The following is a 15,106-nucleotide window of genomic DNA, read 5'->3' on the forward strand; positions in this document are numbered from 1 at the left end:
ATAGAGTAACTCATTCTTTTCTAGTGTTTAAAATTTAAATGAATTTTTTTTTTTCTAAATATTTCATTTCTTCTAAAAACAGCCATTAATAAGGGTAGTCAAATTTAGTTTTTTTTTCCTAGTTCATTTTAACATGATACATTTTTACATTACTAATTATTTATTTTTTTTTAATTTGAAGACAAATCTTGTTCAGAATAAGTAATTAATCAATAAATTCTATCTGGTACTACAAAATCACTTTTTGAAGACAAAAGTTTCTTCTGTTGGAATTCTCTCCTTTAATATTTATCACTAAATATGACTACTAATCAAGTTAAAGCAAAAATAATGCAATAATAAAATAGTAGCTTTGCTGGAAGCTGAAAAACCTGGTCATGCAACTGGATGAATAACTGGTACCCTTTTACCCTTTATCATGCATAATAACAAAACCTTTTTATAGGGAGAACCAAAACTCTATAATGGGTTCTCAAATGTCAGATAAAACCTGTTTTATGCTGCCAAAGGTATATTTTTTAAAGTTGTTTAGAATGGTATACAAACTAATTACAATTTAAGAAACAGTTTGATCTTAATGAACATGATTCGTTTCATTTGTTTTAAATAAAATACACTGTCAGAACATAAAAGAAAATTAAAAGTAAAATTTTTCTGATTCAAAAAATAACATCAACTTCAATACTTTAATTTCTAAATTTAATATGATCTAGTCAACAATTAATCATCCCTCTTCAGTTTATTCTTTTTTTTTCAATAGTTCATATTTAGTTCTTTGGTCATAAAAATATATTCTTTAGAAAATTTATCAAAAATATTATAATGATATTCTTAGAATAAAATCTGACATCTGAAAACCAACTACAGAAATACCAACTACCGCAGGCAAATTTCCCTCAAATCTTAGCTACCTTGAATGAATTTTTGTACACAGCCTTTTTCTGTCGATGCAGTTCCACAATCCTTTTTTTTACAATACCAACCATTCGAATGACAGCTAAAATAACTTAAAACTTATTTAGCAATGATATAATATAACATGCAAATTAAAAAGAAATAAAAAACGAATCAAAACTTTACCATCTCTTTTCAGATGTGTTAATAGCAATATTTTTAAAGTAATTTAAAAGTTGTTGCACATCAAAAACAAAAATGTGTTCAACAAACTACCAAAATATTGAAACTTATATAAATTTTCATTTATCAATTTTACAGGATCAATCAAATTATAAAGATCAGAATGTTGGGTAATAAAAGGAATTTTAGAGCTAAAAATGCTGTATTTACAAAGTTTACTTTGATTTTAAATATTAACTGCTGTAAAAAAAATCTTAACAATATGGATGCTTACCAATTATCCGGTTTTCTGCACTGGGAGTCACAACTTGAATTATTTTGACAGTTTTTTTATGACCTCAGATAGTGTCATATTATTTTGCAAGATCTGTTTTAGGATAGTTGATAGTCTTTTTAATACATTGTACTACTGTGATTTCAGCATTTGAAAAACTAAATTTTTAAAAGCTTAATGGAAGAAGGCTTGAAGACTGGTATAGTCAAACTAATCAATGTTTGAGCAAACATTTTGAAGTTTGTGATAAGTATTGTTTAAAGTTATTTAGGACAGGTCAATACATATGACATCACAAAGCCATAGTATGTGATTTTAAAAAAGATGAATAAAGTGATACAGACACAGCAATATTATATAAATGTGCATTTTTAAAATTCCACTGCTTAACATGAGATTTATAAGATTGAATTATATACTAGGTGCTTTCACTGGATAAACATTGTACACATTGTTGTATGAGTGAGCCAATGGTTCGAAAAGCCCCTTCACTTACATATATATGAAAGAATTATTAATAAGGCTTTGATTCATATAAGAGGCATACAAACCAAAATTAAATTCAACAAACATTTTATTAATATCCCAACAAAATATGATTATGACAAATATCCCTATTCTTATGAAAATAAATCAAAACCCTTTGATTAAAATAAAATTATTAACAACTAACAAAGACACCAACAACTGCATGACAGGAAAAGGCCTGTGTGAATAGTTTTAAAAATAGTAAATATTGTACAAAAATAACGGATAAAATACTCAAAAGTTAACAACATGCCAATGAACACATGCATGGCAAGAACTGTTTTTAATTCATCCAATATTGCAACAGGCAACAACCAACAGCAACTCCAACGGGGAGTAAATAATTTTTATATCTGTAAAAACCTTGGGCCTCCTCTCCTACATTGCCCTGGATAAGGGACTGCTGTCTCTGGAGTTCTGCTCGAAGGGACACAGCTTCATGGTGGATACTTTCTAAGTCCTGGAGCTTGTTTTTAGTTGTCTCAAGTTCCAGAACCAGAGCTTCCTTTTTCTCCTCTAGATCTGCAATCTGTTGGTTCAAAGTTTCTCTCTCAGAACTGTATCCCTCAATTAGACCTGAACAAATAGATTAAACTGAATCTAAAATCAGTGGTGTTGTATATGAAGTGATTCAGGATGAGAAATTGGTTAAAAAGAAATTTGCCTCCATTGAAAAGTTTTCTAAAAACCTGTTTTATAAGTTTAGCTCAACTAAATAGAGGCATTTGGTCTGTATCATGTCAATGGTTGTAGTCACTTAGATATACAGACAACTTAAAACACAAACTACCCAATGGACAAATATCATCTTACTTTATTTTTACCTGTATGTCTTTGCCTTTTTCTTCAAAATAAGTACATGTAAAAATAACCAAATATTCTTAATTTCCAACTTTTACATGATAGAAAAAAAAAGACTTAAATCAAATCCTTTCTAATTTTCATCATAAAGTTAAAAGTTCATTGAAAAGAATGACAAAGCCCAAACCTTCTGCCTTATGAAGTTCGACAGCGAGATATTCTTTTGCTTTAATCTCCTGTCGGAGTTGCTCTTGTAGATCCTGAACCTGGTTGTTCATCTGATTCGAGTCCTCTTCTTTGATATTTACATGATCAACCAGTTGATGTTGTGTGTTACGAGCCTCTAGCAGCTGGTTTGTTGTTTCTTCTATCATCTCGAGGAGTCTAGATACAGAGTTCTGTAGTCGATGACTGGCATCTATAGAAATATAAAAATCATCTGACATAACTTTTTACTTCTTTACTTAATATTTTACATGTTAGTTCCTGATTTAATGTTCATTTATTTTTTTGTTCAGTTTGTAATTACAGTGAAACCTGTCTAAACCGAACACCCACGGGACTTTGCGTTTGTTCGGTTTTCACAGGTGTTCGGATTGTAGAGGTAAACGGAAGTCGACACTAAAATAATTTTGGCATTTACTGACAAGGGATAATAGGTGACACAACAGACGACAGTTTATTTTTGTCTTGATTTAGATGTAAATGTAAAAATATAAGAAGATGAAGATAGACGTTTTGCTACTGACATTTTTGTTTATAAATCAAACGCCACTCCGTCCATCACGCTCGTCTTTATAAGATGTCCGACGTGGAGCGATTTTGCTTTTTATAATCATTTTTTCATCCGTTCATTCACTAACCAATTCAGATTCACAGTCACTGTCAAATGAGGATTCCGTAGTTGAATCGGGAACGTCATTGTACACACAGCAGGGGTCCAGTTTATTCTTGGACTTTATCGTTGCTAAATAGTTAACGGAGGTCTTCGGGAGCATTCGAATCAAATATATAGGGCCTCTAAAGGGAATCCGGATATCGAAATCAATTGACCTTGTTGTGTTGCACGACTTCTTAATCCAGTGAAAGGCTTTAAAACTATTATTTAATTAAACAGTTTAGCTACAGAATGGCAGTTACGATTTTTTGGCCGTAATTATTTGAGTAACGTGCATTTAATTAATCTGAGGAAAAGTTCCTTTCTTGTCATTATCGGCGATAGGGGTACCTGACCAGTTTAACGTTTCTTTACAACAAAAACACTTTATACATGGACACAAACATGCTAATTAGTTTGTAATAACAACTCACAAGTTAATTAAACCTCAAATACCCTCGGGGATACTCTGCCATCCTGTGTTTGTTTAATTAAATCATGCAAATAATTAATAATATTTAGTGTTTTGACTGGTATTGGTCGATTTTGACGGGTAATTTTTAAATATAAATTTACTAACGAGCCTTCAAAAAGCGTTCGGAATTCGGTGTTGACAGGGTTCGGTTTTTTCAGGTTAGATTAACATTAATTGATAAGGAAATTTTGTGGGACTTTTTCGGTTTAAACTGAAATTCGGTTTTATCAGGGTTCGGTTTACCCAGGTTTCACTGTAGAATGAAAGGTTTGGGGAAATATGAATGACATAGAATATTGCAAGAGTTTTAACTATTTCAGTTATATGACACCTTCTAATTTTACTCCATTTCCTTTTGTATGTCATTATTTTCATCATGTTACTATACTTTGGTGTGACTATCCCATAATTTTAAATTAGATATTCCTTTCATATGAAATAACATTGGTTAATGATAGATCAAAATAGGAACTCCAACATAGCCTCTAGGACCTTCGGTTAAAAGATAACTTAAATAATGTAGTAATGAGGTTTTAAAAATATGAAGTAATGAGGTTTTAAAAATAGTTTTCAGTTTCCCCATTCTATTAAATGTTAAAAATGAATTTCATTTTTTTTTATTAATTTACTCCATGTTATAATAAGTGAAGTCTTGATCATCACTCAGATAGTAGAATTGGTCAAAGTTGGAACTATTTTATCTATCAATGTAAAGTTCTGTCAGAAAAGGACATGTCTCCTATATATACATTCCTAAGTACATTACTTCCTATAAATTTCACATTTTGAATGATTAACCACACTTCCCCTTCCTATATATTATGTAAATACATGTACATGTATGAACACTATGTGTAAAGAATACAAACAAGATGTGTATTTGAAAAAACTTTACAATGAGTTATGTTAACGAGAAAATGTTTTATTTATTTTCAAATATTATTAGCAATCACATTATTAACCATTGTTAACAAAAATACTTTAAACTTACCTTTTATATATTTACTTATTTCCTAAATCCTTTATATTTCAATTGTACATAGTATATGTATCAGTATTTTAAAATGACGTACCATTAGCAATATTTGTTCACATATGTAAAGAATGTTAATTATTTTTTAAATACTAATAAGAAAATAACTTTTGTAAACTTATTGTCCTTCAAATTCTGTGTATTGATTTTTCCCGTTAATTATCTCATCTAAGCCTTTAGAATAAGATCCATTCATTCAACCATAAAACACATGTATCGTCAACTTATTTCCTTTTTTGAAGAAACTGAAGTATCATATTGTACAAGGGAAGTTGGAAACCTTGGACCTTAATAAGTTTCTATTTTTAGATTAAATCAATATATAGTGATGCATGTGTTAAACAACCGTAGGAAATTGAAGTTGATTACATTTCTGGCTGATACGATTCTCATTAAAGTAATTATTATGCTTTTTATGGCTATAGGTCAAAATAAAAAATATTTAAAAATAGCTGCTATTAGGAAATATAATGTTTCAAAGTATTATTGTCAGAATTGATTCACTTTTATAATTCAACAACATTGCTTTTGTCTCTTATGTGACTTGCATGCTTTTTATTATAAATGCTACTGTACATGTATGGTCTAAATATTATGTCAGTCACAGAAGTATCTATCAATGATTTTTATAAAGCTTTTAATACACCTATCATTTTTTATTATAATTCTAAAATTTCTTCATGAAACTCACCCCACTTTTGACCTGTTTAAATCCAAAACATGACAAACTTAATATTTTGTAATATATCTTGATGTTATAGGGGAAACAAGAACAAGCAAAACCATCTTAAATTTTTAAGATTACGTCTACTAGATTATCTAGATATCATCCACAGATAATCTTTACTTAATCTCATAGATTTTATGTGTATTTGTCAATGAAAATGTCATTTAAATGACCACATACTAAAGTTATAAATATTTCTTTACAAAAAAAATCATTCGTAGTTTATATCTGATTAAATTACATCATTAAATCACTTAAAATCACTTCAATTGGACAGTTTGTACATTAACTTCAATGCCATCTTTTTAGTTTAAATCTTATGTGTATTATGTCCACTACCTTTAACCATGTTAACTATCTATTAATTGAAAATGGGAAGCACTGTTTTATGATATATTCAAATACTTTATACTGTCGAACAACCAATTTAATAACTTCTGTTTTTTTGTTTTGTCTTTTACAGATTCAAACATTTACAAGTTTTATAAGAGACCTAATAAAAATAATTCCTGTCATCATTTTAAATCAACTTGAAAATGATAGACTAAGATTATAGCTTAAACTAGCTAAAACGAACCAATTCCCCTCTGATATCAAATAGCCACATTATATAATACATGTATGTCTTATACCCTCCTTTTTGACTTAATGATCCTGAATAGAACTCATTTTTTTTTCTTTGGGTCAGATATTAAACATTTCTAATGTGGTGAGCATCTTTAGATTGATAAATGAAAGGTAAAAAAATGCAGAATACAAGATTTTATCAAGCCATCTAGTTCCCAAATAATGATTTGATTTGAAAAATTTACATGGTGAGCTGTTTGCAACATGTCCTTTCATAGTTACTTTATTAAAACAGCAGGTCTGCATTGCTGGTCCAATAACAATATCAAATGTCTGTGTAAGCCACAAAATTATTTCTGCAGTTCTGATTGTGTTTTTTGCAAAGAATCGTATCCCTAACAACTCCAATGATGCATTAATAGTGATGAAAAATCTTTTATGTCAAAAATATTAAAGAAAAGTACATGTATTTCAGTGAAAATGACTTTTGTGAAAAAAATAAATGAAGCTGAATGTGACTGATATCCAAAAAAGAAAGTGTTTACATGAGCTTATCATATGATGCCATTAACTTATTCACACCAGGTATTCTAATCTAAAATCCTTGGAGAGATCCAAATCTTAAGGAGTATTTACATGAAAAATACAAATGTTGGGTAAGTAAATTTTGATTGATTCCCAGGAAGAATTATTCTCTTAAGGGAATCAGATAGAATTCTAACCTACCTACCATTTGTATTTTTCATGTTATTGCTCCTCAGAATTCGGATTCCTTTTCGGATTTCTGATCTGAATACGGGTGTTTTATAATGATGATGAAAAAAGTATATTCCTGTGAATAATCAGTTGTGTACAGTTTTCACACAATGTGTTGCAAAGAAAATTTAGTTGCAATATAGACCAACACAAACCTCTTAAATAAGATTTCATTGTCCAATAGTCTGTAAATAAAGGTAGAATAAATCATCAAAAGTCAAAGAGATCACCTTCATTCTGTACATGGCTATATCCCCATGTAAGATCACCATTAGAAGATTAATAGTATACTATCAAACATGCTGATTTATTTGAGATCAAAGTTGGTACCATACTAGTTATTTTTAAATATCACAATTTAAAACTTTTCCAAGTATAGCAAGTTTTTTTGCCATTATTTAGGTTTGTCAAATTCAAATGATTAATTTTCTGGAAGAAGATTCAAGAGATTCCAAAACTGAAAATCATAAAATTTCTCCCATTTATCGAGAAATTAAATCTTCATGCCTTTACTCTACTGTGCAACACTTAGACAACTAGAGACTCATCGGAACTGTAATTACCTGGCTTTATTCAAGTGTTAATAATTAATAAAGGATTTAATGAAAATTTCTGGATACTTGTCCCAATTTCACAACATTCAAACATGTATACCAGGATTTATAATTCTACATCCTAAAATTGAAGGAAATTGATTATCAACTTAATCTATTTCTGATTGAATGACAATAAGAGATAACACAAACCTCGAAGGAGTTCTTCCCCTTCTTTATCTAGCTCGGGACCCTGGAAAATACTTTCACTAATTCTTTGTGATAAATCTAGACCCTCATCTGTAACATTTGACAATATACTGGTTTCCTGTAAACTGTCTCCATCACCATCTGCTCCTCCTGTCGAAAAGTATACAAATTAAGTCAGTATGAACAAGAATGTGTCCACAGTACACATATGCCCCACTCGCACTATCATTTTGCTATGTTCAATGGACCGTGAAATTGGGGTAAAAAATCTAATTTGGCATTAAAATTAGAAAGATCATATCATAGGGAACATGTTTACTAAGTTTGCAGTTGATTGGACTTCAACAACTTCATCAAAAACTACCTTGACAAACAACTTTAACCTGAAACAGGACAGACAGACAGACAAATGAACTAACAGATGAACGAACGAACGAACCAATGCACAGATCAGAAAACATAATGCCCCTCTGCTATTGTAGGTGGGGCATAAGAATTACTTTTCAAAGCAAATGAAATAAGTGAAGTACATGAGCCTAGATTGACATCATTATAAGGAATCAATATTAAATTTTAAACACATGAAATCTATGAAGTGAACTTCTTCAATGTAAATCTTTAAAGAAAACCCCAAGAACGTAAATCTATGAAGTAGACCCCAAGAACGTAAATCTATGATGTAGACCCCAAGAAAGTAAATCTATGAAATAGACCCCATGAATGGAAATCTATGAAGTAGACCCCAAGATCGTAAATCTATGAAGTAGACCCAAAGAATGTTTATCTATGAAATAGACCCCATGAATGGAAATCTATGAAGAAGACCCCAAGAACATAAATCTATGAAGTAGACCCCAAGAATGTTAATCTATGAAATAGACCCCAAGCATGAACATCTATGAAATAAACCCCAAGAATGAAAATCTATGAAGTAGACCCCAAGGATGTTAATCTATGAAGTAGACCCAAAGGATGTTAATCTATGAAGTAGACCCAAAGAATGAAAATCTATGAAATAGACCCCAAGGATGTTAATCTATGAAGTAGACCCCAAGAATGGAAATCTAAGAAGTAGACCCCAAGAATGAACATCTATGAAATAGACCCCAAGAATGAAAATCTATGAAGTAGACCCCAAGGATGTTAATCTATGAAGTAGACCCCATGAATGGAAATCTATGAAGTAGACCCCAAGGATGTTAATCTATGAAGTAGACCCCAAGAATGCAAATCTATGAAGTAGACCCCAAGAATGAAACTTTGAATTTATTTTCTGTTGACGGTAATGTGTAATGTTTTCCAACATGAAATGTTAAAACAATGTATGAACTGTTATCTTGAGGCTGGGAAAAAACCTGTTTTATTATTCAGATAGTTCTGTACAAAAATATCAAATATAATCTTGTTACCTTCAGCACCTAATGGAGGTGACCTCTGCTGATCTCTAGGGGGTGATCTCCCTTTACTGCCTGTTGATTTATCTCCCTCTGTAACCATCTTAACCAGTTTTTTGTTAATACTATCTTCTACATTGAGATAAGTCTTGACAGAGTCTGACAATAGCTGTAACAGTTGTTCATTTGTTTTCTGTACAGATTCTCTGTAAAAGTAAGGTGTAAACTATTAATTAATGCAATTATTTCAGCAGGAGTGAAGCCGTAACCAAAATAATCTGGGAAAATCAATTTTCATGAAAGGGAAGAATTGAAAGTCAATCCACCAATCTAAAACACCTACTTGATCTGTAAGTCATCATTATGTCCTAATGAGCCAAAAATCATCTCCTGATCTTCAAGCATTACAAAAAGTTCTGGCTTACTACAATCTTATAAGAAATATCTAAACTCAAGCTTAGATGTCAAAAGCCAGTCATCAATGAAACACAACATCTGCAAGACATCACTATCTTACCTATCATTGTTAACTCTCTCCAAGTCAGATTTTAACATTAGTTCTAGATTTTGATCTTCTTGTGATTCTTTCTCTCTCCTCATTAGAATCAGTCTTTCTTCCTCAATCTGGTCTTGTAATCTTTGAGTCAGCTTCTTAATCTCTTCTTCTAGCTGTAAAACAAACACAATGAAAATAAGAAACTTGATTTTAAATGTTAATTCAAGAGCTGAAAATACTAAGGGATAGTAGATATAATTTGAAACATCAAATTTGCAAAGACTACTGAACTTTATATTTTGATTTGAACTTACAAACACAAATGACCAATTTCTTAAGTAATCACTTTTCATTTAGTATGCTACAGATAATAAATAAATACAAAACTATTTTTTACAATATACACCAATATTTAAAACTGACACACCATTTGTTTTCCATTAGCAATGGATAAGCAGACCCTTGACTAAATATAAAACTTACATCTTTGATTTTGCTATCCTTTTGTTTGACAACCTCAGCAGACACAGGAAGTTCACCTGATTCATACGTAGAAACAGGTTTTAGATTGGCTAGAGTATCAGCCAGCGCCCTTGTTTGCATCAATTCATCCGGAGTAGATCTTCCACTCCCAGAATCCTCTCTGTCCTGTAAACTACTTGATCTGTCATAGTCTTCATCCTCCTCCACAAAATCAGGTTTAAAGTCCAGTCCAGCATCAAAGTCAAAAGTAGACGCTGAGAGTTGTCTAGGTGGAGCTGAATCAGGAAGTATAGGTTCCTCAGATATCTCAGAACCCATATCTTCTTCTTGATTATCTCCCTTAGATTTGTCAAACTGGATCAATGGTTCATCATCAGTTTCATCAGGGATTTCCTGCAAAAATAATTGATATAATTCAAAATCCCGAAAACTACATATCTGATTTCAGACCATATTTGCTAAAGTAACACAACATTTTTTCCCCTTTTTATTGAAAAGTTAAAAGTGATCATACAAATAAGCTACTGACAATTTAAATCTTTTAATTCATTAGAAATTCTTATTTCCTGATATATATTTTTATGAAAAATATGAACACTACTCCATATATAATTATTACTTATAATTTACAGTATGTTTACCACTATAATTGATATATAACATTTACAATAGTGCAAACCAGGGGAAGATCAAGCTACGTAGCACATTCAATAATAGCGGGGTAAAGATTGCATTTGTTTAGCAGTGGGAACTGAAAAGTAAACCTAGCATTGTATTTTAAAGCACATAATTGTAGAATAATGGACAAAGGAAGATAACTCAAACTTTATATATCACTTTGACATAAATAGCATTGATATTTTCAGAAAAGATTAAAGATTCATGCACCTTGCACAATTTAAGTAAATTTCTTTACAAGTATGATGACACACATACAGGTTATTTTGTAACTTGATTATCTGAGTATACATTACATTGAAAAATTTAAAAAAATGTTCATGGATAAGGTTAGAATGATATATGTGATGCACTATGTTTCTTTTTTACTTGAAAAGAAGTGATAAAAGTGGGGAAATTGATAACTACTCAGTTAGAAAAACAAACTAATTGATAAATTTCTAACAAGAATCTGTCCCAAGTACATGGATGCCCCACTCACACTATCATTTTCTATGTTCAGGGGACTGTAAAATTGGGGTAAAAACTCTGATTTGGCATTAAAATTTATAGAAAGATCATATCATAGAGAACATGTGTACTAAGTTTCAAGTGGATTGAACTTCAACTTCATAAAAACTACCTTGACCAAAAACTTTTACCTGAAGCGGGACGAAAGGACGGACGAACAGACGAACAAACGGATGGACGAACGAACGAACAGGTGGACGAACAAATGAACGAACATACCCACAGACCAGAGAACATAATGCCCCTCTACTACCTTAGGTGGGGCATAAAAATGACCTGATTCTAAAGCATTTTCCTTATTTCAACTTTACCTGTTATGTCAATCTAATTATTGTACACAAGGGAGTGTAGGGTGATTACACATAAGACAATAATACAATTAAGTAACCAAAATATCAAAGGTTTTATTGCTTTCATAATCTTGATAAGTTACTGGATATTTCCAAGGAAGCATTACATACTCACAAAAGCAAGATCAAGATAGCTCTTAGTTATACTTTAAATGTAGGATTCTTACCGTTTCTTTCACTAAAAATATTTCTGTTTTTATATTTTTATTTTAAGAAATGACCAATTTTGAATTGAGATATCAATGAAACCCATACCAAGCATTGATTATTTAATTTTCCCTATAACTCATGTGCAATGTTACTAAGTACATTGTATAACGTTTACCTTTTTATCCCTTGGACTGATCTGTTGAGGTCGTCTGACCACCTGGGTGACTTCTACTCTCTCTATAGAAGATTCCATGTCATCTCGAGGGGTGCTCCTAGATGGAACATAACGTCCACTGTCTTCTGCTACTATCTCCTCTTCTAAACTTTCCAACTGTAATAGAAAAAGTGTTTTTTTTTATTTATTAAACAGCTCTCATCAGAAAATAGATCTTGGATTCTATAATCACTACTGATGAGGCAGATAAGCAGAATGTACAAGTTTTTCTCTGTACAAATGCAACAGCAAAAGTAGACTAAAAATCTAAAGCTGTCCAGAATGAAAAAGGTTTGTCTAATGCATGTTGTTGATCTCTTATATACTCAATAAACAAATTTGCTTTATTGAATTTTTGCATGGAAAATAAGTTCCTTTTACCTTCAATGAAGATATCTGTAAATTTCATTAAAATTCATTGTCAGTACAATTAAGAATTTTACCATATAAGTAAGATGTGTTCATCCTGCCACAGTCACATTAAACAGATGTTACTTCAGATCAATAGACTTTTAATATGATGATTCATAAGTAAAAACATATATTTACCGGTAATCTAAAATTTATAACAGACAGAAGTGGAGAAGTGGACAAATTTCACCCATATGTTAATTTAAACCAATAGAACTATTTTAAAAATTATGTTTTACTATCAGCTTAATTGAAAATCATCAACATATTCAAAAACTTTCCAAACAAGCAGTTTTGATCATTTACATCATTATAGAACTACAACTAGAACAGGAATCTGCATCCAAAGGACACAATGCCTCAGTCACACTAAATTTGTTATCTACATTATTAAAACACTGAATGAAATATTACTTGTGACCCATAATACTTCTAGGTGTGTAATAGATGTATAAAACATGCATAAAGGACTAAGTTTAGTATATATACATGTATGCATGTACTGGTTCAATAAAACTTGTTACATGACTTTAACAGATCAATCTTGCAACAAAACTATTAAAAAATATTTTTCTAAGTGCTTTTCTTTAATGTTCTGTGAATACAACATTCACATTGTATAAATTTATCACAGGTTATAAGACAAACTGTTCATTGTATAATTTGTCAAAGTTAAACCCCTTTGCTTTTAATTATTAAAATAATTATGTCCTTTTGAAAAATATGTTTCTGAAATTTGTAGTTTTAAAGAAATAAGTGAAAAAAAGCATGTTTAATTTATTCTAGGTACAGAAGAAACTTCCAATTCAAACCATCAGTCCTAACTATTCATAAATTAAATTTTCCCTATAACCAATAAAATGCAGTGAAAAATTGCCTTTTATATAAAAAATTTAAAAAAAAAAGACCAGAAAATGTTTAACAAAAGACAGCAGGTTGTTTTAAGTACTTTTCTAAATAGATAGGTATTCAATAATTTATGTTATAGTGTAATCAATACACAGTCAGCTGTTACTAACATGTTTCTATACACCAGAAAATTGTTTAATACAAATCTAATTTATCAGTTTTTGAAAAAATATTACAACATTTATAAATCACATTGTAACTGATGATTCACAAAGCAAAAACATTCACATTAATTTGACAAAAAACATACATGTACTTATAAAGCATTTTTATATATGTCTACTGTACATGCATTCTTATCTTATGACGGAAATACATTTAGCACACTAGAGCTGTCCATATAGTTGCTGCTGTGAAATTCAGTATTGCGACAATGCATATTAAGTTTTGTCAATTTAAGTGCTACTTTACAAAAGTTTTTCACTGAACTAGAATAAGTTAATGTTTCACTATCATAGGAGTCAAAGGTCAAAGTCAAGGTCAAAATGACCTGACTTTGGTATATGACACACACCCAGTCCATGATGCATCTGTTTACGTTCAGCCAATGTTTTGTAGACATTGTAAATTAAAAAAAAAAAGTTATGAACCAGACAGAAATTAGAAAAGGATTTTTCTTTAATAGGAGTCAAATTTCAAAGTCAATGTCAAATATATAAATTTATCAGATCCCTTTTGAAAGACAATTCTGAATGCTTAAATAGGACACCAGTATCTTGGTGGTCAGCAAGATGCAAAAAAAAAGTATAATAAAAAAAAATACTGCTCAGAGGAAAATCAAATCGGAAAGTCCTAATCACATGGCAAATATATACATAATGTGTACAATTTGGAAATTAGTATGGCGTTTATTATCACTGAATTAGTATATATTTGTTTAGGGGCCAGCTGAAGGACCCCTCCGGGTGCGGGAATTTCTCACTACTTTGAAGACCTGTTGGTGACCTTCTGCTGTTGTTATTTTCTATGGGCGGGTTGTTGTCTCTTTGGCACATTCCCCATTTCCATTCTCAATTTTATAAGAATGGAAATTAAACTAGAGGATCTAAAGAACATAGGTACATTTAATATGAGAGCCAATGCAAATATACCAACTAAAGCTGACTTTTTTTCTAGACTTAATTGAGAAATGGACCAAAACACAAAAACTTGACATTGACCAATGAACCTTGGAATTGGGTCAAGGTCAGATGAAAACTGCTAGAAGTACATGTGCAATGTACAAATTTTTCACAAACCAAATATAATTGACCTTCTGCTTATTGTTACGGAAATACTGAATTGACCAAGAAACTGATCCATGTAATAAGGTCAGATCTGCTGAACCCTGTCTGACACACGTTGACCCCTCGTTGATAGATCATCATTCAATCCAATATCATTAGTTACATAGTGTGCTAGTGACCTAATACATAGGGTCAGTAAATTCCATATGTTGTGAGAGCGAAGCTGGCATCCCTATATGGAATTTAGTGACCTCATATATATCACAATAGGTCACTTGCACACTATGTAACAAATTTATCTTACCAACTACCTCAACCTGTGGTATTTAGACTAGTGACCTGTCAAAATGATCAAGTCTTAAATACCGTTAGTATTAAGAATATACTTCAATGGATCTATACAATAAAAATTGCCAATAACAACAAA

General features: G+C 30.9%; 1 protein-coding gene across 16 annotated transcripts in view; it reads right to left on the bottom strand.

Annotated features, from left to right (window-relative positions):
• The window catches only part of LOC139513412 (A-kinase anchor protein 9-like), a 135,579-nt gene that overhangs the window by 42,530 nt on the left and 77,943 nt on the right, over nt 1–15,106 (bottom strand). For all 16 annotated transcript variants that reach the window (XM_071301855.1, XM_071301847.1, XM_071301853.1 and 13 more), the window contains 7 exons: nt 12,095–12,250; nt 10,232–10,624; nt 9,770–9,921; nt 9,268–9,458; nt 7,862–8,008; nt 2,868–3,098; nt 2,243–2,455 (listed from right to left, as the gene is read on the bottom strand). In XM_071301855.1, coding sequence (XP_071157956.1) covers nt 2,243–2,455; nt 2,868–3,098; nt 7,862–8,008; nt 9,268–9,458; nt 9,770–9,921; nt 10,232–10,624; nt 12,095–12,250 — 1,483 coding nt within the window. The remainder of the gene's footprint in view (nt 1–2,242; nt 2,456–2,867; nt 3,099–7,861; nt 8,009–9,267; nt 9,459–9,769; nt 9,922–10,231; nt 10,625–12,094; nt 12,251–15,106) is intronic.

This window comes from Mytilus edulis, chromosome 2 (genome assembly GCF_963676685.1).
Source record: "Mytilus edulis chromosome 2, xbMytEdul2.2, whole genome shotgun sequence".
In the NCBI taxonomy this organism is placed as follows: Eukaryota; Metazoa; Mollusca; class Bivalvia; order Mytilida; family Mytilidae; genus Mytilus; species Mytilus edulis.